Below are 23,892 nucleotides of genomic sequence, written 5' to 3' on the forward strand. Positions count from 1 at the left end.
TTGGTGAATTTTTTTCATTTAGGGTCCCAAATGTGCACGCAACGTTTCGACACATGAATGTGTTTTAGGAAGGCTGCACAAATTTTGTTACATCTGTTTTGTTGGGGTCAATTTGACCCACACTTGGTTTACAAATGGTTCGAGATATTAGTAAAACTCGAATAAAACACACACACACAAACACACACACACACACACACACACACACACACACAGATTCATAAAAATACAATTATGAAAGTAGCCTCTTTTGCTCACCAACACTGCATTTATTTGATCAGAAACACAGTGAAAATAGTAATATTTTGAGATATTATTACAACTGAACTGTAATTGTACAATTTTACAATTGCAAAATGTAATTGATTGCTGTGATCAAAGCTGTATTTTCAGCATCATTACCACAGACTTCAGTGCCACATGATCCTTCAGAAATCATTAAAAAATCAATTTCAAATAAATGCTTTTGTTTTGAACTTTCTATTCTAAGAATCCTAAAAATGTATTTACAGGAATAAACTACATTTTACAAAACAAATAGCTATTTTAAATGGTAATAACACCACATTTGCCTCTTCTGTGCCATCCTCCCAGCATACGGTCTATACAAATTATAGTTTTTAAACACATATTGGCTTCACACTGGCTTATTTAACTGCTTGTCCCTCCTTTTCCAGAAGAGCAGAGCATATTCAGTCATAAATATTTTGACTACTGGATCACTGTCAAATATCCAGCTAATTTTGCAATGCAGATGTGCACTATTTTCTATGGAAGCATGTTTCCGACTTTTTATCAGACAATTCAGACTTTGTTTTTGCAAATCTGAGAATAAAGTCAGAATTTGCGAGATAGACCGATATAAACTCGCAATTCTGATTTCCCCCCCTCTGAATTATGAGATTATATCTTGCAATTCTGACTTTTTTTTCTGAATTCTTAGTTTACATCTCGCAGCATTGAGCCTGGGGTTTATGCATAGATTTTATTCTAGTTTACTGTTTTGTGTTAATTTACTAGTTTACGTTTCCTTTTTGACTGCAGTAGACATTTTAATAGGTCTTGAAGAAAAAATCTCAGTGAATTAAATGTAGACCTTGAAATCCATCAATCCATTATTATAAAACAAATGCCATTTAAGCTGACTTCAGTCTACACAATAAACATAATATTCAAATGGAATAAACTTTAAGTTTTTCAGGTACATTAACCTAAGTTTAATGTGTGTTAAGAGTTACTACAGAAATAATCAAATATAAAATAGTATAGTGTTCACTGTATGAACTACATATAAATTGATTCATAATAAAAATACAAAAGTGATTCAGGGTTTTTTTTTTTGATTAACATTGATGTAACAGACGGCAACATGTTTATTAGTCAGCTGTCGCTTTAAGAACAAATGCACGGATCTGATATACTGTTACACATCTGATTTGCTCCGAACTGTTTACATTCACGTATGACATAATAGACTGCGTTAATGCGAATACTCCACACAATGTGCATATTGACATAATTGTGTGTGTATTTGACCGCTTAAGTGCAATAAGCTGTGAAAGAGAACTAATTTCGGAATTGCATGCATCTAAGAGGAGGAATTTTTGCTCACACTTCGGCTGTGTGTCCGTCAGCATCAACACGGCATTGAGTCCTTTTTTGCGGCTTACTGTGACGAATAACTCTAACGTGCCAATAACTAGTAGTTAAAGAAATTTAACCCTTTAGAAAAAAAGAAGTTAGAAGTTAGAATTGAATCAATTTTTTCCCCCCACCTCTAATTGACAGACCACAAAATCTTCACCAGAATGAAGAGAAAATAAAATAACAAACGCAACTCTTTAACCCACAAGTCTTTCCTGAAGAGATTTGAGGCTTAACATTCACCCGTCTCATACAAAAATGTCTATCATGTTCAATATATACACCTAGAGAGTCGAAGGTGTCAATGCAACTAGCCTGAATGGTCTACAACTCGTCCTTCTCGTCGTCCTCCTCCGGCGGCGGGCCGCCCGCGCTGCCGTATAGCTTGCTTATGATTGGCTGCACGACTTCCTCAAGCTCCTTCTTCTTGGCCTGGAAGTCCTCGAGATCTGCGTTCTGGTGAGACTCCAGCCACTCGATCTTCTCCTTGATGGCCTCCTCGATGGCCTCCTTATCGTCGGACGACAGCTTGCCGCCCAGCTTCTCTTTGTCCCCGATCTGGTTCTTTATGTAGTAGGTGTTGCTCTCCAGCTCGTTGCGGGCGTCGATGCGCTCCTTCAACTTCTTGTCCTCGTCGGCAAAGAGCTTGGCCTCGTTCACCATGCGCTCGATGTCTTTTGGCGTCAGCCGGTTCTGGTCATTGGTGATGGTGATCTTGTTCTTGTTGCCCGTGCCCTTGTCCTCGGCGGTGACGCGCAGGATGCTGTTGACATCGATCTCAAAGGTCACCTCGATCTGAGGGACTCCACGGGGAGCCGGAGGGATGCCGGTCAGGTCAAAGGTGCCCAGGAGGTTGTTATCCTTGGTCAACGAACGCTCACCTGGAAAGATGCAGGAAAAGAGAACAGATTCTATTCTGAAGATTAATGGCACAATATATACGTTTTTGTCGCTAGAGGTCGCATTTTTAAAACAATAACAAAGGCGAGCCTTGATGATGCTATAAAGGAGAGAGGAATGATGGGAGATGTCATTTTCACCATCCAGAGATGTATGCAGAGTCCTTGAGAAACAGAGTTGCACTTCCATAGGAATCCATAGGAAGTAAAGCATGTCATGGAGCAGCCAATAGTTCCAAACAACAAAATAGTTCTAGCATAGAAGCCCATTCATTTCAGTGTATCTCAAGGACACTTGCTGGTAAATTGAAGAAATTACTGTATTTTTTGACATTTTAATGGATTAGTTGACCTCTCTGAAATCTGGCCAGTAGTGGTATTTTATGAAGCACATTATAGTTAATATTTATCCAAAATGCAGCGGCTAGAGTCCTTATCAGGTCAAGAAAATATGATCATATTACCCCAATTTTACAATCTCTACACTGGCTAACTATTAAGTTCCATATCAGTTACAAAATATTACTGATTACTTATAAGGCCCTTAATGGTTTAGCTCCTGTGTACCTAACTAGTCTTCTATCACGCTACGATCCATCACGCTCCCTAAGGTCACAAAGCTCTGGACTTTTGGTAGTAGCTAAGATAGCAAAGTCCACTAAAGGAAGTAGAGCTTTTTCGCATTTGGCTCCCAAACTCTGGAACAGCCTTCCTGATAACGTTTGGCGTTCAGACACACTCTCTGTTTAAATCTAGATTAAAGACACATCTCTTTAGCCAAGCATTCATATAATGTATTTCATAATCTTGTACTGCAGTCATATCTCATCAAATGCACATTATTATCCTTTTGCTTGGGTTGAACAAATCATTTTTGCTTGGTTGGAACAGCAGCTACACTAATTTTGTCTCTATTTGTTTCTCTTTTTCTGCCATAGGATGTAACTAGGAATTACACAAGCTTCAGTCTGGATCCAGAACACCTGAGAAGAGACGATGCCAACCCTGGAACAACATACAGAGCTAAGTTTGATTGCAACATATAATCATTGCTGTTAATAATGTTCATCGTCTGTTTGATTACGTCATTAACTGATTTTTACCGTACATTTCTGCCATGTGTACATCAACTTGACACAGTCACCACTGATAAGCTACTACTAAATATATTGTAGAAATTTACATTTTCTGTAAAGCTGCTTTACAATGATTTGTTTCGTGAAAAGCGCTATACAAATAAACTTGAATTGAATTGAATTGAATTGAATTGAATGGAATTGAATTGAATTGAAAACACGTGCATCCACTACTGTAGAGATGACAAGTCACTGTCGCTGACTGAATCTCTTAAGCCGGAAACAAAGAAAGCACTAGTTTATCAACAAATTATTAAAATATGAATGCCTCCTTACTGTTTTTCCCTGACACATTCATAATCATTACTTCTGCTGGTGTGCTGTGGCAAGCTTTGTGCATGTGCTTGAACGCTTATTAAGCAATGTAGGCAATTAAAGTGTCATTATTATAATTGAAATGGTTTGCTAATAAATGTGCGACTAATCGACTAATGCTTCAAATGACTACTAGTCAACCAGAACAATCTTTAGTCGAGGGCAGCCCTAATATATATTTAAATAAACAATTCATAAGTTTTGAAATTTATCTTCAATTTAAAAAAAAAACCTAAAACTAAAATTAAAGACATTTCATATGAATCAACTGAATAAAAGGATTGTTTGTGTTTTAACACGTCAGCTACATTGGCAATTTTAAGCAAGAAATGGCTTAAAATGCAGCAAAATATGGGGGGGATTATGGTTTTCTATTTTTAAGTTTTATCTTCAAAATCTAAAACAAAACCATTAAAACTCTTTTCATATAAACTGAATAAAAATGGGATCATAAATTTGGGATCATAAACTAAGTCCGTTTTGACTCTGAAAGTGTTGCTCACCTTCATAAACTTTGATGGCCACGATTTGCTGGTTGTCAGAAGTGGTGGTGAAAGGCTGGGATTTCTTGATGGGCACACCGGTGTTCCTGGGAATGAGTTTGGTCATCACTCCTCCAACCGTCTCAATTCCCAGGGTCAAAGGGCAAACATCCAGAATAACCAAGTCACCTTTTCAACACATTTCAGCCATTAAGTACTTCACAAGAGAGTTGGTGTGATTATACAGCCCAGCCCTAGATGTGGCATCATTAAAGGCTGCAGACAGACTCACCAGTGTCCTCTTCTCCTGTCATGACTCCGGCCTGGACGGCGGCTCCGTAAGCCACGGCCTCATCGGGGTTGATACCTTTGGACGGCTCCTTGCCGTTGAAGAACTCCTTCACCAGCTGCTGGATCTTGGGAATACGAGTGGAGCCGCCGACCAGAACGATGTCGTCAATGTCAGACTTGCTCAGGTCAGCATCTTCCAGAACCTTCTGCACTGGTTTCATTGTGGAGCGGAACAAGTCCTGTGAGGAGAAAAGCACAAAACATTGTTTGTTTCCATGAACTGAACAGATACAGGCACAATCAAAGTTATTTATTTATTTTTTTTCAATAAACTGTGATATTATTCATCATTATTTTGAATTAGTTTTTTATTTTTAGATTTTCAGTTTTAATTTTAATTCAAAAGTTTTAGTAATATTCTGTGAGTTTTTTTTGTGTCATTTTAAAGGAAAGGACGTGATGTGACGTGGCCATGTATGGTGTCCCATACTCGGAATTTGAGCTCTGCATTTCACCCATCCAAGTTCACACACACATCAGTGAGTAGTGAACAAACAAGCACACACACAAACACACACACACACACACACACACACACACACGAACACACACCCGGAGCAGTGGCCAGCTATTTTTTCTACAGCACCCAGGGAGAAGTTGGGGGTTCAGTGCCTTGCTCAAGGGTCTCTACTCAGTCGTGGTTTTGAGGTTGGAAGAGAGCGCTGGTCATTCACTCCCCACACCTACAATCCCTGCTGGACCGAGACTCGAACCCGTGACCTGTGGGTTACAAGTCTGAGGGTGGGTTGCACCAACAAGGATTAAATTAAGCAAAGTTTGGAGCTAATCAAGGATTTGTTGATCTGAGTTTTATTTTAAATCGAGTTGTGTTGCACCACTTACTGTAATTTTAAACACAAATTAACAAATCGGGGATTAGAATTCTAACCTGCAATTAAAACCTCCATCTACGATTAATTTTCACCATAATGGTGTTCGCCATTGTAATTAAACAGCAACAATGTTAATATTCCTTATCCTACTTTACTGACCACCAAACTCTCTCTCTGACACAAGTTGCTCTAAATCCTTGATTTAGGTGGTTACAGCCATGTTAACACAATGTCTTTTTCCTTATGTGCTTAAATGCCTTTAGTGCTTGAACCCCGGGAATCGCTGCTTGCAGCTATATTTATTATTATTATTTTTATTTATTTCTATTATTCTATAATTATTATCATTGTATTATTGTAGACTGCCTAAGCCTTACAAAAAGCATTTCAATGTACATATTGTCATTGACACTTGTACATATGACGAATAAGTTTTATTCAGTTTTATATTTTATTAATACTATTAATAAATTGCAGTTTTATTAATATTGTTAATAAATTGTAGTTTTAGTTTAGTTAAGGTTTAGTTGGTAATGCGGAGCTTCTCTTACCATGTTGAGCTCCTCAAACTTGGCGCGGGTCAGCGTCTCGGAGAAGTCTTCACCCCTGAAGAAGTACTCGATCTCGATGCGGGCCTGATGCTGGGTGGACAGCGCTCTCTTGGCCTTCTCCACCTCACGACGCAGCTTCTGCACGGCGCGGTTGTCCTTGCGCACATCCTTTCCGGTCTTCTTCTTGTAGAGCTTGATGAAGTGCTCCATGACACGCTGATCGAAGTCTTCCCCGCCGAGGTGAGTGTCTCCATTAGTGGCCACCACCACAAAGACGCCGTTATCGATGGTCAGCAGGGAAACGTCAAAGGTGCCGCCACCGAGATCAAACACCAGGATGTTCTTCTCACCGTCCTTCTTGTCCAGACCATAAGCAATAGAGGCGGCGGTTCTGTGGATAGCATCAAGGTGTCCATCAGGGTTATTATTAATCAAAACCATTAAACCATAAACCATAAAACCATAAAAAAACATAAAACCATAATTCACATTTTTTACATTTTATTTCAGTTAGTTGCCAAAGCAACATTTGTCTGTATGCATGTCACTACATATAGCCCAATCTCAAATCTCCCTTTTCTGTTAAAGATACTAGAAAAGGCAATATCCTCACAACTATGGATTTCCATTCAGGATTTAGACTGTATCACAGTACTGAGACTGCTCTCATAAGAGTTAAAAATGGCCTGCTCTTATCATCCGATTGGTTGTATCTCTCTATTAGTGCTAATGGATCTTCGTGCTGCATTTGACACTCGACCACAACATTCTGTTGAATACACGAGAAAATTATGTTGGCATTAGTGGAATTGCATTGGCATGGTTCAAATTCTACTTTTCTGACTGTCATCAATTTGTAGCAGTGAATAATGAGGATCACAAGTGCAGTATGGAGTACCACAAGGTTCAGTACTAGGACTGTCGCTTTTCATGCTTTACATTTTACCCTTAGGAGATATCATCAGGAAACATACTGTTAGCTTTCACTGTTATGATGATGATACTCAGCTCTATATTTCTATATAACAATTCGCGAAACTAATGGAATGCATAGTTGATATAAAAAACTGGATGACTAGTAATTTCTGTCATGGTATGTGTGCATGGGAACACATGGAGATGAAGATGATTAAAGTCTTTAATAACAAATAAACAAGTAATCCAAAACAGGAGATGAACTCACACATGCAATGGCACTACAAGGGAAGTCGTGGCCTAATGGTTAGAGAGTCAAATTCGTAACCTAACGGTTGCAAGTTCAAGTCTCAGGTCAAGCAGGAATTGTAGGTAAGGGGAGTGAATGTACAGCGCTCTCTCCACCCTCATTATGATGACTGAGGTGCCCTTGAGCAAGGCAACGAACCCCCAACTGCTCCCTGGGCACCGCAGCATAAATGGCTGTCCACTGCTCTGGGCGTGTGTGTGTGCACTTTGGATGGGTTAAATGCAGAGCACAAATTCCGGACAAATTCTTGGCCTCACTTCACTTTCACTTTTACAAACACTGACGTACCGTAGATGAAGAATCAACTGAAGAAACAAAGGGACTTATTAGCACAGGGGAATAATTAACATAACACAAACAGGTGTGGGCTAAAAGAAGGCAGGAAAACAGAGCAAAAGCACACAAGACGGGGCAGACACATGACATTACTTCCCTCTCCAACAAAGCTTGACCTCGCGGCGAAACGGAACCAACTTAGAGGACCAGGGCGGCGACGATAGAGGGAAGCCAGGAGCATAAGGATGCAGGCGAGGATCCAGAGTCCAGCTAGGATGGCAGCCCACGGTGGAGTTGATGGAGGGAGGAGCCATGGTGGAGATTGGACTGACTACACCAGGGGGCTAACCGACGGTGACGGAGCTGATGGAGGTGGAGCCCAGAGACAGATAGCCACAGAGCCAGGGTGACACAGAGGAGGAGGGGCTGACGGCTTAAGTTACTGAGGCAGAGGAGGGGATCTCGAAGGCCATGGTGCAGCCGGTGCGACTGAGGACCAAGGTGGAACCGAGGGGAAGGAGGAGCCCAATAGAGCCAGAGGGACGGAGGGATGAGGAACAGCCAGAGGAGTGGTGTCCCAAAGTGGAGGAGGGACGACGACTGGCCAGAGCGGAGCCAGAGGGATGAAGGAGCCCGGTGAAGCTGATGGGCTGACAGGCAGTGCAGATGAGGGAGCATGGAGCCAAGGTGGAGCCAAAGGGTCGGAGAGCTGAAGTGGAGTCCGCAGCTCAGAGGCTAGAGGTGGAGACAGGGGGTTCCACTGACCCAGATGGAACTGGTGGCTGGAAGTCCTGCGGCAAACACACAGTTTTAGGTATGAATGGCTGAGGGACAGACAGAGACCAGTGGAGTTTTGGCTGAAGGACTGGCTGGAGTCTGGAGAGGAGGTGGGAGAGGGAGGTTGGAACAGCTCTAGGAATTCAGTCTGTTCAGGCGATTCAGTTAATTCAAATAGTCCAGACAGTTCAGGAGATTCTGCTAGTTCAGGCAGTTCAGGAGATTCAGCCAGTCCAGACAGTTTAGGAGATTAAATCAGTTCAAACGGTTCAGGAGATTCAGGAGGTCCAAACAGTTCAAACATTTTAGGAGATTCAGTCGACTCTGGAGATTCAAACAGTTCAGACAGTACAGGAGTACTCTGGATCTGGAGTGGGGCTGGTGGCGTCCTCATCAGCAGGGCCAATGGTGAAACTGGATCCTTTGCTCACCAGCACCCACTCCACAAACGTTGCAAAGCTCGTGGCAAAGGCGGTGTTGTTCATTCCCGCGATGTAGAGAGGCTGCTGTCCGGGTAGTGGGTACAGTTGGAAATGTCCACAAAGTCTCTAGTGTGGTCCTCAAGGGAGCGTTCTCCCTGCTCCAGCAGGAGGACGAGCACAGAGGGGGAATCCATAAATACAAAAACAAAATGGTGGAAAAACAAAATAAACATATTACACTTTAAAGGTCCAGTCTTCTGTCACTGTATGTGTGTATAGGAACGTATGGAGATGAAGATGATTCAATATAAAGTTTTTAATAACAAATACACTAGTAATCCAAAACAGGAGATGGCCTCACACACAATAGCACTACAAACACTGACATACCACAAGACTGGATAATCAACTGAAGAAACACAGGGACTTGTGAATGATTAACAAAACATAAACAGGTGTGGGCTTAAAGAAGTCGGGAAAGCAGAACAAAAGAACACAAGACGGGGCAGACATGTGACAATTTCCTACTGCTAAATTCTGAAAAAACATAGATGTTAATTATTGGACCAAAAACCTCCACATGTAATAACCTAGAACACTGTCTAACATTTGATGGCTGCTCTGTTAGTTCTTTATCATTAGTTAGGAACCTAAGTGTTTTATTTATACAATCTTTCCTTCAAAAGCCACATTTCTAGCATTTGTAAAACCACATTGTTCTTAAAAATATTTCTGAATTATAACCTATCCTCTCAATGTCAAATGCAGAAATGTTAATTCATGCATTCATGACCTCAAGGTTAGATTATTGTAATACTTTATTGGGTGGTTGCTCTTTGCACTTAATACGCAAACTCCAGCTGGACCAAATGCAGCAGCTAAAGTTCTTACTAGAACCAGGCAGTATGACCATATTAGCCCGGTTCTGTCAACTCTGCACTGGCTCCCTATTAAACATCAAACATTGTATACAAAATCTTGCTAATTACTTGTAAAGCCTTGAATGATTAAGCTCCTCAGTACTTGAGCAAGCTTTTAATGCATTACAGTCCTTCACGTCCGCTGCAATCTTAAAACTCTGTCCATTTGATAATACCCAGAATAAATGTGGGAGGCAAATACTTTTCCTGTTTAGCGCCCAAACTCTGGAACAATCTATTTAGCATTGTTCGGGAGGCAGAATTAGTTCAATTCAGTTTAAATCTAGATTGAAGACCCATCTCTTTAACCTGGCATACAAAAAACAAGCTGACACATTTCTAAAATTTTAAATCCTTTACAGGATTTTTAGGCTGCATTATTTATGGAAACCGGAACCATGAACACTCCCCATAACACCCAATGTACTTGTTATATTGTAAGAAGAATGGCATCTACTCTAATATTAGTTTGTTATGTTATTATTCCGAGGTCACCGTAACCACGCAGATTCAGTCCGTATCTAGAACAGATAGTGGATCAGCACCTCGAAATGACCCCTACAGCCCTGAATGTCAACTAGATGCTTCCCCTGTGAAGACCTCGTCAACTAGACGGCCATCGGCACAAGATTATGAGAACCAGATGAATCCTCTGCACAGTCTGACTTTTGTTGCAGGGTGGAATTAAACCACACCATGCTGGTTTCATCTGGCCAGTGGAAAACTGGCCCCCAACTGAGCCTAGTTTCTCCCAAGGTTTTTTCTCCATTCTGTTACCGATGGAGTTTTAGTTTCTTGCCACTGTCGCCTTTGGCTTTCTTAACTGGGGAGACTTCATTTCTAGCAATATTGTGGGCTTGATTGCACAGACACTATTTGAAGAGAACTGAACTGTGCTGGACAATGACATCACTAAATCAATGATGAACTGACTTTATGTCACGATCATCAGCTGGAGTGCCCTTGATAGCCACCAGAGGGCACACCATCCCATAACATTGCCTTTCCTGGACAGCATTTCCCATAACCCATTGCCTGGATCCAGCATGCCTGATTGTTTTTGCCTTTTGCTCGTTACCTCTGCCTATAGAATCCCTGTGTTTTTTCTGTCACATTGTGAAGTCTTGCTAGTTGTTACTCTTGCTACTTTTGTCTGAGTTTCATGCCTTGTTGCTTTTTTGGATTACTTGCCTGCTGCCCATATTTTGGATAATGTTTATGGATTGTTCCAATAAAAGACAATCCAACCTTTCAAGTCTTAGAGCAGTACATAACAGATGACTTCGCCACAAATGGATCCTGCAGGAAGACTCATCTGTCTGCGCCAAGGTAAACAATCACTCGAGGACCATACCAAAGATTTCCTGGACCTTGCTTATATGACTCTTCAGATTTGTTACAGACTCAATTAACAATTCCAATCTACACTCATTCGCGATGGTCCTCAAGGATCATTAGCTGAATTCTTGGACTATGCGCTTTTGTTGAGTGGGTCTTCCTTCACTCTTGGGGAAGTGGAGGAGGATGCTTCCCCTAAATATTTTTTGCAGGGGAATCATACACCAAGGTCAGGTGACCACAAAGCTTAGCCCATCTTGGTCACCAGCATGTCCAGTTCTGATGGTCACTAATCCTGTGATTTCAGCACCTTCCTGTCCTGTGGTTCCCACTCCAGTCTTGTCACGACATGGCTGCCAGCACAGAACCTCACCACAAGATGGATGCCAACCCAGAGCCTCTCTGTTCCGTTGGCTCCACCTTTACTTCCTGTTCCATTGGCTTTACCCTGACTTCCTGCTCTGCCGGCTCCACCCTGGCTTCCTGCGCCACCAGCTACGCCCTGGTTCCTTTTCCATCGGCTCTACTCTGACTTCCTGCTCTGCGAGCTCCACCCTGGCTCCCCATCCTCAATCTTCAGTCCTACTTCCTGTCCATGGGCCTGGCTCTCCATCCCTCCCCCGATCTGTCTTCACTCCACCTTCCTCCTGGACTGTCACAATACCCAGTCTGTGTTCCCCTGTATTTGTGTCAGTCATGGACTCTTATTTTGTAGATTATTCTGTTTCCCTTTGTTTCGTATTCACTCCACTGTTTAGTTCCTGTTTCCTTCTCCTTCTTGTTTGTTACCTTGGTTACCTTTGTGTGTTACTATGGTGATTCATTGACTCCTTCCCCTTGTTATCCCTGTTACCCTGTGTATTTGTACCCCTGTGCTTGCCTGGTCCAGGGTCTTTGTTCCTGGATTCCTGGTGTATGTTTCCTGTGTATGTTCCTGGTGCATTTTTTCTCCAAGCTAGTTCAGCAAAAATCCCACCCAGAAGCTAATTTCATTGGTTAGGGTGAGGGGTAGGCTTAGGGGTTTTGCTTGGTGTAAGCATTCATCACTGTGATTGACACGACCAATGAAGTTTTCACTGAGCTGGTTTGGGAAAAAATCATGCATGTTCCTGTTCTGTATTCCTGTCTCCTGCTCCAGTGTTAGCTCTTTGTTTATCATCTTAATAAATCTTACTGAAATTGGATCCTCAGCCTTGTTTTCCCGTTACACTTTAACTGAAAAATGTATGGTTTGCTATTGTCCTCTTGCATTATCAGCTAGTGCTGTGTTTGATACATCGATACGAAGATGTATCATCACAAGAGATTTGACAATATGAGTATCGATACAGCTGTTCCTATATCGATATCGCAGTACGTGTAAATAAAGATGGCGGCGCACTCAGACGCAGCGGCTTCTCCGGGTTCCAAAGACGGTGCTTTTATGTCTTTTAATGTCGTCTGTTCGTCTCCAAACAATGTCAATTTACCGCTAATTCATCGGGAGATCACTCCGGGATACATCTATGATCGCCAAAGCCTTTTGGATATCAACAACACATACAAACACAAACTCTCGCCGGCGGCTACTGAGAAGCTACGAGGCCTTTGTTTACTGCTGGAGCCGGACCTCGAGACCGCGGCCTCGCCTACTGACGCTACCCGCACAAGGCGGCGTCGCAAGCGGTGTGAGAGAGGACGGAAGCGCGGTAAGCGCTGAGGTATACGAGCTAGGCTAAGGGCTAACCCCACAAGACCGGCTCTTCCAACACTCATGCTCTCAAACGTTCGCTCTCTGGAAAACAAACTGGACTTAATTCAACTCAGTCGGTCTACACAGCATGAGGCAAGGGATTGTTGTGTGTCTGTTTTCACTGAAACATGGCTAAACGACAACATCCCGGACTCCGCCATTCAGCTGCACGGGCAAACCTGCTACCGAGCGGACAGAGATTCATCACTGTCTGGTAAGACTCGCGGCGGTGGCTTGTGTGTGTATATCAACAAAGAATGGTGTAACAATACTACGTTAGTATCAAAACACTGTTCATCGCTGGTGGAGTTTATGGTTGTGAAGTGTCGACCGTTCTATCTGCCGCGGGAGTTCACGGCCATTGTTATTGTCGCGGTTTACATTCCCCCGTGTGCAAACGCTAAGGACGCGCTTCGTGAACTGTACAGCGCCATCAGCGAACAACAAACAAATAACCCCGACGGCTTTTTCATCATAGCCGGTGACTTCAACCACGCAAACTTAAAGACAGTTTTGCCAAAGTTCTACCAACATGTGAACTTTGCAACAAGGGGAAATAACACACTGGACTTTGTTTACACAACAGAAAAGAACGCTTACAAAGGCGAACCCCGCCCCCACCTCGGGTACTCCGACCACATCTCTGTTATGCTGATCCCAGCATACAGACCACTTCTCAAACTTGCCAAACCGGTTCAAAAACAGATCACGGTATGGCCAGAAAATGCTACCTCAGCACTGCAGGACTGCTTCCAGGACACAGACTGGAACATGTTTAAAGAGGCGGCCCCCTACAACAACCACACAGACCTGCAGGAGTACACTGAAACTGTGACTGCTTACATCAAAAAGTGCACCGATGATGTGACAGTCACCAAGACCATCACCACACGCGCCAACCAGAAGCCATGGATGACAGCAGAGGTTCGCGGGCTGCTAAAGACCAGAGATGAAGCTTTCAGATCAGGAGATAAAGCAGCCCTCAAAACAGCAAGAGCCAATCTGTCCCGCAGCATCAAAAATGGAAAACGGTCATATGCTCAAAAAATCAATAATCACTTCACAGACAGCAGAGACACACGGAGTCTGTGGAAAGCCATTCAGACCATCACAGACTACAAGCCCCCGCCACAAGCCTGTGATGATGACACATCCCTCCCAGATACACTCAACCACTTTTATTCACAGTTTGAAATGCAGAATGACACACCTGCACAAAAACTGCCCACACCTCCCAACGACCAGGCGCTCTGTCTGTCTCCAGCCGACGTAAGGAAGACCCTATCTAGGATCAACCCACGCAAGGCTGCGGGTCCCGACAACATACCTGGCTGTGTACTGAAAGACTGTGCTGAACAGCTGACAGATGTCCTAACAGATATCTTCAACACCTCGCTGAGCCAGGCAGTCGTCCCCACGTCTCAAATCCACAACAATCATACCGGTACCAAAGAAATCACCTGTGTCCTGTCTAAATGACTACCGTCCCATAGCACTGACTCCAATCATAATGAAGTGCTTTGAGAGGTTAGTCATGCACAACATCAAAACCAGCCTCCCCAACACACTCGACCCGCTCCAGTTTGCATACCGTCCAAACCGCTCTACGGACGATGCAATCTCCTCCACCCTCCACCTGGCTCTTACTCACCTAGAAAACAAAGACTGTTATGTTAGAATGCTGTTCATTGACTTCAGCTCAGCATTCAACACAATAATTCCACAACAGCTCATAAATAAACTAAACCTGCTGGGCCTTAACAACTCCTCTCTGTAATTGGATTCTGGACTTTCTAACCGGAAGACCTCAGTCAGTTCGTGTCGGCCACAACACCTCGAGCACTACCACACTGAGCACAGGTGCCCCACAAGGCTGTGTGCTGAGCCCGCTGCTCTTCACGCTGCTGACCCACGACTGCACTGCCAAGTCCAGCTCCAACCACATCATCAAGTTTGCTGATGACACAACAGTGGTAGGTCTCATCAGCAACAATGATGAAACGCACTACAGAGAGGAAGTGGCACAGCTGGCTGAATGGTGTGGCACTAACAACCTGTCCCTCAATGTGAGTAAGACAAAGGAGGTTGTGATGGACTTCAGGAGAAACTCCGGTGATCACCCCCCACTGACCATCGACAGCTCGCCTGTGGAGAGAGTCAGCAGCACTAAATTCCTGGGGGTGCACATCACAGAGGATCTCACCTGGTCCACCAACACCATGTCACTCTCCAAGAAGGCACAACAGCGCCTACACTTCCTCCGCCGGCTGAAAAGAGCAAGTCTCCCTCCACCCATCCTCACCACTTTCTACAGGGGCACCATTGAGAGTGTGCTGACCAGCTGCATCACTGTCTGGTACGGGAACTGTACCGCAGCAGACCGCAAGACCCTCCAGCGGACAGTGAACACCGCTGCAAGGATCATCGGTGCCCCTCTCCCCTCCATCCTGGACATTTTCCTTACATGATGCTCCAGCAAAGCAAATAGTATCGTGAAGGACTCCACACATCCCTCCCACAGTCTCTTCCAGCTCCTACCATCAGGAAGACGGTACCGGAGCATCAGAGCCCGCTCTGCCAGACTGCTCAACAGCTTTTTCCCCCAGGCTGTGAGAGCCCTGAACTCAAATCACCCCGCCCCTCTCAGAACCCCCATACAAACCCCTACCTCCTGAAACATGGACCATCTAAAACTTATGGAACTTTTTTTTTTGTGCAATCGAAGTGTGCTACACACAGGTGAGTGGGCCTGTATAAACCACCTGTAGTAGCACACTCTCCTCCTCTATGCGCACTAGTCACTTTTCACACACACTGCTGTGTGTATACAAATCCCACAAAAAGACTCAGTAATATACATATGTTTACATGCTCATGCACTACAAATCATCCTGCACTATTCCCCAGCCAGCTGCTGACTCACAATGTTTCTCTTCGCACATGTACAGTATTTATCTGAAGCACTCGTATAGTTTGTATTGTTTGTATTTTTTAGTTTATGTATAGGTAAAAAAAAAAAAATTTTATATATAGCATATTTATAGTCAAATCTATCAGTAGGATAGTTGTGTATAGGTTTATATTGTTTTACTTCACTGCTGTATTCCTGTATTTATGTAGCACCGTGGTCCTGTGAGGCACGACATTTCGTTCCACTGTATGCCCCCGCATGTAGCGGAATGACAATAAAGCTCAACTTGACTTGACTTGACTTGTGTGCCTGCAGTGGACTGCTCTTAATTTGAATACAAGAACACCGTTTAAAACAGAGTAGAAAAGTGCAAGATTTCTAAAAAATAATGAATAGAGCATAATATATAGGCTACAACAAGGTTTAATCTGGCCGCAAAGGAACACAGCCGGGGTTGCCTGATATAAAGAGACGTAATCCCTGAGACAGAGCTTCCCACTTGTACAATACGGAAATATCTACTAAGTGAGTTAATTGTTTTTATTAACCCGGCAACCATGTGTACGCACGCTCTCTCCACTGTGGATAAATGCGCTTGCTTTCAGTTAAGGCTAGAAGGGATACAGCCGCGGCTACTGGCCATGCGCACATCAATATAGCGTAATTTCTGTCACACTGTACAACAATAATTACTGCTTTTGCATTATTGCAAGGGGTAGGTTTAGGTTGGTGTAGATGTTAATAAAATACAACCAATAGGTAGAAAACTACATTTATTGTTAGCTTCCGGTTTTAGCTGTATCCCTTCTAGCCATAACCCTTGCTTTCTGAAAACACTGGTTAGCTTGCAGTTTAGTGATCTTCACTTCAATATTCTATTATCAGAAAAGTGTAACTTATCAAGTGTTCATTTATGAGAGAGAGAGAGAGAGAGAGGCTGTGTATGTATGAATTACCACTGTTTTGCCATGTTTCTATATTAACAGTGAAGCTGTGGCTTTAATTGCTTTAGAAACGATGATGTTACCAGCTCCTTGTTGAGAAAGATATTGTAGCTCTTCAGCGATTAAGCTATTTTATTGATACAATTGTGGGGCAGCGTTAAAAAGTTTGTCTGAGTGCTAAAAAGAATGTCTGTGCACACGCAGCGTGATCTGTTAGTGACTAAACGTGTGTGCGTGAGGTACAGTGAAGACAGCGCATTAGTTTAGAACTCTTCTAATTTTTATTTTTTAAATGTAGAGAGTGTGTTTATTTGTGCAATGATACTACCAGCCTACCAGCAATGTTAAGATGATTTTAATATATTAGAATGAGTACATTACAATATAAATTTATTAGAAGGAGTACATTTTTATTTATGGGCTTAAAAACAAGATGCAACCAATCAGAATATTGTACCTGGTGGGGAGTGCACAATGTAAACATGAAACATATGGCATTACCTATATTGTACAATGGTACAGTTATGGAGGCCCTTCATAATGCAGAGGTCAACTACCTGCTCTGCCAATAGATAGCAAAGGCCCTATAGTATGCAGTGTTTCATAAACAGCTGTTTTACTAAATTCTTCCGAGGTGAAATTCAGTGCAGTCCCGTATCGTGATATGTATCATATCGTGGCCTCTGTACCGTGATATGTATCGTATCGTGAGTTTGCTGGTGATACACAACCCTATTATCAACACACTTTTCCTGTTTAACACTGTAAAGCCCAAAGTATACTTCACTTTTTACACATACGCGAGAGACAGCGTACAGTGCCCAAATTGCGTCATCAGAACAGTATTGTGCGTACTGTACGCGCACCACCCAATTTTGTAACCTCGCGTACTTTGTCCGCTCAGGTCGCACATGCGCACTGAAGTTATTTTGCAGTAATCAGTTTTTCCACATGGTGGCAACACTGTCCTGGGCCGTAGTTTCACAGTAGAAAACAAAACTAAAGAGATGGACAACGACAACAAAATAGCAGAGACTGCAACAACAGACAAGCGCTTGTGAGCGAGAGGGTATGAGACAGTTCAGCTTTGGTTTAAAAGAGTTCAAAAATATTTTTTATCAGTCATGACTTAACGGGGAAAAATAGAGCAGATACTGAACATGGATGAAGCTTTTTAGAGCTCATGTGTTGACCACCCGTGTTCTTGTACAACTTCAAATGGAGTACACTTTGAAAGGCTACGCATTCGACTGTATGTATAAGGCCTTAAAGCTGCTTTTGCCACAATCAGCATTGTATAAAGCTCTATATAAATAAAGGTAACAAAACTTTTTCATTTAGTTTATGTTGACGTACTAAAATAAGTAAAATTAAACAAACTATACAGACATATACTGTATGAAAAAAAAAAACCTACAAAAAAAATTAATAATAAAAAAAGATGTCCATCAGGGTTATTATCATTAACTAAAATGAAAACCATAAAACATGTTGAATAAAATAAATGTTAACTGAAATAAAATCAAATTATTAAAAAAGCTGTTTAGTTAGTTGCCAAGGCAACATTTCTTATTTTACTAAAATAACTAAAACCTAATTTATAAAAGCTATAAAGAAATATTTAAAAAATAACAAGAAAAAAACAACTAAAAAAACTTAAGTAACAAAAGGTCCATCATAGATATTATCATTAACTAAATCCTTAAAAAATTTAATGTAATGGAAAAAAAAAGTTAACAAAAATAAAATATATATATAAAAGGCAATATTTCTAATTTTACTAAAATAACTAAAAATTTAATAGAGAGGACAGTATAAAAATTAAATCTATTTATTATAAAATATTATAAATATAAAAATATTATATACAATACTAGCATATCAATCATACTAAAATAACACTGATGTTGATTTAAACAAACACCTAGAAGAAAACGACCTGTTTTACAAGAAAACAAAAGTACAGTACTTACGGCTCATTGATGATTCTGATGACATTCAGACCAGCGATAGTTGCTGCATCTTTGGTGGCCTGGCGCTGGGCATCATTGAAATAAGCGGGAACAGTGACCACAGCATGTGTGACCTTTAGAAGAGCAGAAAGGGATCAGGTGTTGAGTTTTACTGCAGTGCAACTGAGATTACATAGGTGCGTCCCAAATTGTGTACTTATGCGCTATTCTATGTTGTTTTGTAGTGTAAATAGTGTGAGTAGTGTGTCCACACTATAGTGCATAAGTACATAGGGCATGAGTGCATAGTGTATAGTGCATCATTTGGGACCCAGTATACATGTTTTCTTGGTGTTGGAGTCAAAACTTTACCTTCTCTCCCAGGTAAGCCTCCGCAGTTTCCTTCATTTTAGTCAGAACCATAGCAGAGATTTCCTCAGGGGTGAAAGTCTTCATCTGACCTGATCCAATGTCCAGCTGGATGTGAGGCTTGTTCTTCTTCTCAATAACCTGGAAGAGACGCAGCAGATGTTTAGTGTTCACATTGAAGTCAAAGGGAAGTATAGTTCAAATACAGTTCAAACAGAAGCTAGCAGATGTGTGTACCTTAAAGGGAAAGTATTTAATGTCCTGCTGCACAGACGAGTCGCCCCATGTGCGGCCGATCAACCTCTTGGCATCAAAGACGGTGTTCTCAGGGTTGGAGGTCAGCTGGTTCTTCGCAGCGTCTCCGATGAGACGCTCACCTTCGGTGGTGAAGGCCACGTATGATGGAGTGATGCGGTTTCCCTGGTCATTAGCGATGATCTCCACACGGCCGTTCTTGAACACTCCAACACTGGAACAAAAATAAAATAGTATAAGAACAAACTATATTTATATATGTTATATTTTTAAAAACTATTATTTTTATATGTTAATTAAAAATAATAGAGAAATGTTTTAAATTACTAGGAAAAAACTAAAATAAACACACACACACACACACACACACACTGTCACGAATACTGTCCCTGCACTTCCGTTCATTCACCACCAGAGGTCACTCGCTCACCACATTGACTCTCACACCACACTTCAAACTGGACTTCATTTCCCATCATTCACGTCTCACGTCTTGTCAGCCCCTTTACACACACACATATATATATATATATATATATATATATATATGTGTGTGTGTATACAGTGCTTCCGGAAAGTATTCACAGCGCTTCACTTTTTGTTACAGCCTTATTCCAAAGTGAATTAAACTCTTAATAATTAAAAAATGAATTAAATTATTTTCCTCAAAATTCTACAAAAAACACCACATAATGACAATGTGAAAGAAGTTTGTTTGAAATATTTGCAAATTTATTACAAATAAAAAACGGAAGAAAAAAATCACAGTAACATTTTCTTTTAGGGTCTCTTAACTAGTTGTTTATTAGCATGCATATTACTAGAATATTAGCCATTTATTAGTAGTAATTAAGCACATATTAATGCTTTATTCTACATGACCTTGTTCTACATCCCTAATCCTACCCAATACCTAAACTTAACAACTACCTTACTAACTATTAATAAGAAGCAAATTAGGAATTTATTGAGGGAAAAGTTAATAGTGAATTAGTGTTTCCTATTCTAACGTGTTACCAAAATCACATGTACATAAGTATTCACAGCCTTTGCTCAATACTTTGTTGAAGCACCTTTGGCATCAATTACAACTTCAATTTTTTTGGGGTATGATGCGACAAACTTTGATCATCATCATTTGGAAATTATCTACCATTCTTCTCCTCACCTCTTCACCTCTCAAGATCTGTCAGGTTGGATGGGGTAGACGCACATTTTCAGGTTTCTCCAGAAATATTTGATTGGGTTCAAGCCTAGGCTGTGGTTGGGCCACTCAAGGACATTCACAGAGTTGTTTATAAGCCACTCTTACTGTGTGCAATATGTTCATTGTCCTGTTGAAAGGTGAACCTTCTGCCCAGTCTGAGTTTCTGAATGCTCTGGACTGGGTTTTCATTAAGGCTCTCTCAATATTTTGGTGAATTGAGGTTTATCAGACCAGAGAATCTCGTTTCTCAGAGTTTGAGGGTCTTTTAGGTGCTTTATTGGTGGGTTTTCATGTGTCTTCACTGAGGAGAGGATTGAGTTTGGCCACACCGCCATAAAGCCCAGATCGGTGGATTGTTGCAGTGTTGTTTGTCCTTCAGGTTTCTCCTATCTCCACATATGATCATGGAGTTCAGCTAGAGTGACCACCAGCTTCTTGGTCACCACACTAACCAAAGCCCTTCTCCATCAATTGCTCAGTTTGGCCAGGAGGTCAGCTCTAGGAAGAGTCCTGGTTGTTTCAAACATCTTCCATTAAGGGTAACAGAGACTACATGCTTCTGTGAACCTTCAATGCTGCAGAAATCTCTCTGTATCCTTCCCCAGATCTGTGCCTCAGATGCAATCCTGTCTCGGAGGTCTACAGACAATTCCTTGGACTCCATGGCTTGATTTGTGCTCTGACATGCACTGTTAACTGTGGGACCTTATTTAGACAGGTGTGTGCCTTTCCAAATCATATCCAATCAGCTGAATTTACCACAGGTGGACTCTAATCAAGTTGTAGAAACATCTCAAGGATGATCAGTGAAAACAGGACGCACCTGAGCTCAATTTTGAGTGAATACTTACAGTATGTACATGTTATTTTTTCGTTCTTTATATTTATTAAATTTGCAAAGATTTCAAACAAACTTTATTATTATCATTATGGGTTAATGTTTTGTAGAATTTTGAGGAAAATAATGAATTTAATTTATTTTGGAATAAGGCTGTAACATAACAAAATATGAAAAAAGTGAAGCGCTGTGAATACTTTGCGGATGCACAGTTACACACACACACACACACATGTTTGTTTTTGTGATAAGTGGGGACATCTCATAGGCGTAATGGTTTTTATACTGTACAAAATGTACTGTATGTGCTATTGCCCTACACCAGGCATCCTCAAATCTGCTCTAACCCTTATCAAACACACCTGAGCATGCTAATCAGAGTCTTCACGATCATTAGATAATCACAGGTTGGTGAGTTTGAACCCTGCCCTACACCAACCCTACACCTAAACCTACCCCTTACAGGAGACTTTGTGCTATTTCAGATTTTCAATACACTCCATTCTGTGTGATTTATAAGCGTTTTGAAAAGTGGGGACATGGTGTAATGTCCTGAAAAGTCACCATCTCCTTGTAATACCTGTCATACCCTTGTCATTATACAAATTTATATCCTCATTTGTCACAAAACGCACACACACACACACACACACACACACGAACACATTTTAAGGATCCTGTGAACCCTAACCCTAAGTTGACTTAACTTAACTTATATATGATTTCAAACTCATTCTCACCATGAGTAGGTCGTCCCAAGGTCTATTCCAATCACTGTCCCAACAATTTCCTTCCTGTAACTTTCCTTCTTGTCACTTTCCTTCTTGTCGTCCTCTGTGGTAAACCACCAGCAGGAACTACTGGCCACCAGCAGGAACAGGCAAAGCAATCGCATTTTGATGTTGATCTTGTGTCAAATGGACACTGATTTCTGTAATGAGTACTTTAAGGTCATAAAGGTCACAAGTCAGGGCATCTAATAAACGGCTATTTTACGTCTATTTCAAATAAAAATTATAGACAATGACAAAAAAGGGGGTGTTTAACACATTACAAACTGAAACAAATTATTTGAGACTTGCATGTAATTAAAGATAGGAAAAGAGTTACCAATAGATAAAGTTTTTAAAGCTTTTTTGTTCTTAGACAATTGGATCAATGACAGGCATTGCTCAAATTCTTTATTGAAAACGAAATAGAGAGGTCTGGAGTTTGAATATTTGCATCTGAGAATGTGGAATTTTATAAGAAACAAAATCAGATTCACTACGTAAATTGTTTTCTTTTAGGCTTTTCATATTCAAAACCCAGCACCACGTCCTTCCAAAACAGGACACATATAAATTTTACTCCTTATGAAACCTAAAATGTCTTGCCAAAATTCCTTTGTGAATGGATAGTTCTAAAAAATGATGAACAACAGTCATCAGAGCAGAGTCATCCCAAAATGTAATGATTTGCAGGATAAAACTTATGAATTATTTTGTAAGAAATCTCCTTTACTTTGTTAGTTAATAACAGTATGAGGAAGCATCCACATATTTTCCAGCAGGTGTTACTCACTGCATTAAGCAGTCACACAGCTGACAGAGTAATAATATTCTGCTGAAATAATGAGCGGACTATCCTATTATTATTTTTGCAGGGAGAAGCAAAGCACAACCTTCCAACAAAAGTATCAACCAAATTAAGAGAAACTGGTGACAAAGAATAGGAAACCTTTCAGTAAAGCAACAGCACCTGATGGGATAGACCCCATAACTTTGTACTCAAACCTCATGAAGCCCTTGAACCTACAGGGCACTGACCTTGGTCCCAGCTGGGCTGCCTGCACCAAGATGCAAAAAGATTCCTTAAAAGCTGACAGGCACCTCGTAGAGGAGTCCTTAATTTAGGAATAGTATCTGAAATCTCAGCTGAAAGCCTAGAACACATTAATATGCTCCACTCAGGGGTCACACCCACAGTTCATAAATCAAACAGGGAGCCAAATCAACCCTGGGCCTGAGTAGCAGGGAGGAATTTCCTGTGGCTCTCGAGAAGGGGCGGGGGATGGCTGTTGGGGGCCCCGTGATAAGATGATGGGGTGCATTGAAAGAAAATTAACATGTATCGACGATAGCCAAAGATATTGTCAAAAGCATTAAATATTGTCATTATTAAGAGTATTTGGTATTTCTGATTAATGTAGGCTGTTACATTCTGACTATTATTATTAGGTTATTTGGTTATGCTTTAGATTACAGCCCGCAATGTACCGCGTAATTAAACAGAATTTACAGCGTACCTATTTGTAACTATAGAGTACCTCCACAGTACCTACTCGTAGGTATAAGGGAACAATATGCGACGTTTGGGGAATAAGGGGGTAATAACCTGTGGAATTATAAAGCATTTATACTGTAAGTATTTTATAACTAAAGGGCACCTATTCTGAAATTACGTGGTATTTATGACACACAAAGTGCAATTTTCCGTGCGAGCATAACTTACAGCTGTACGTACGTGTAGGTAA

At 41.4% G+C, this 23,892-nt stretch overlaps 1 protein-coding gene across 6 annotated transcripts in view; it reads right to left on the bottom strand.

Moving 5' to 3' along the window:
* Window positions 1–254: 254 nt before the first annotated feature.
* The window catches only part of LOC131541438 (endoplasmic reticulum chaperone BiP-like), a 30,520-nt gene continuing 6,882 nt past the window's right edge, over window positions 255–23,892 (bottom strand). The window contains exons 1-9 of one of the 6 annotated variants that reach the window (XM_058777170.1): window positions 23,186–23,731; window positions 22,118–22,308; window positions 19,315–19,546; window positions 19,081–19,218; window positions 18,730–18,842; window positions 6,212–6,602; window positions 4,769–5,006; window positions 4,498–4,665; window positions 255–2,555 (exon numbers count right to left, since the gene is read on the bottom strand). In XM_058777170.1, the coding sequence (XP_058633153.1) occupies window positions 1,969–2,555; window positions 4,498–4,665; window positions 4,769–5,006; window positions 6,212–6,602; window positions 18,730–18,842; window positions 19,081–19,218; window positions 19,315–19,546; window positions 22,118–22,272 (2,022 nt within the window). In that variant the 5' untranslated portion in view covers window positions 22,273–22,308; window positions 23,186–23,731 and the 3' untranslated portion in view covers window positions 255–1,968. The other 5 variants (XM_058777167.1, XM_058777168.1, XM_058777166.1 and 2 more) reach the window with 5 other exon arrangements.

The sequence above is a fragment of the Onychostoma macrolepis genome, chromosome 05 (assembly GCF_012432095.1).
Source record: "Onychostoma macrolepis isolate SWU-2019 chromosome 05, ASM1243209v1, whole genome shotgun sequence".
Taxonomy (NCBI): domain Eukaryota; kingdom Metazoa; phylum Chordata; class Actinopteri; order Cypriniformes; family Cyprinidae; genus Onychostoma; species Onychostoma macrolepis.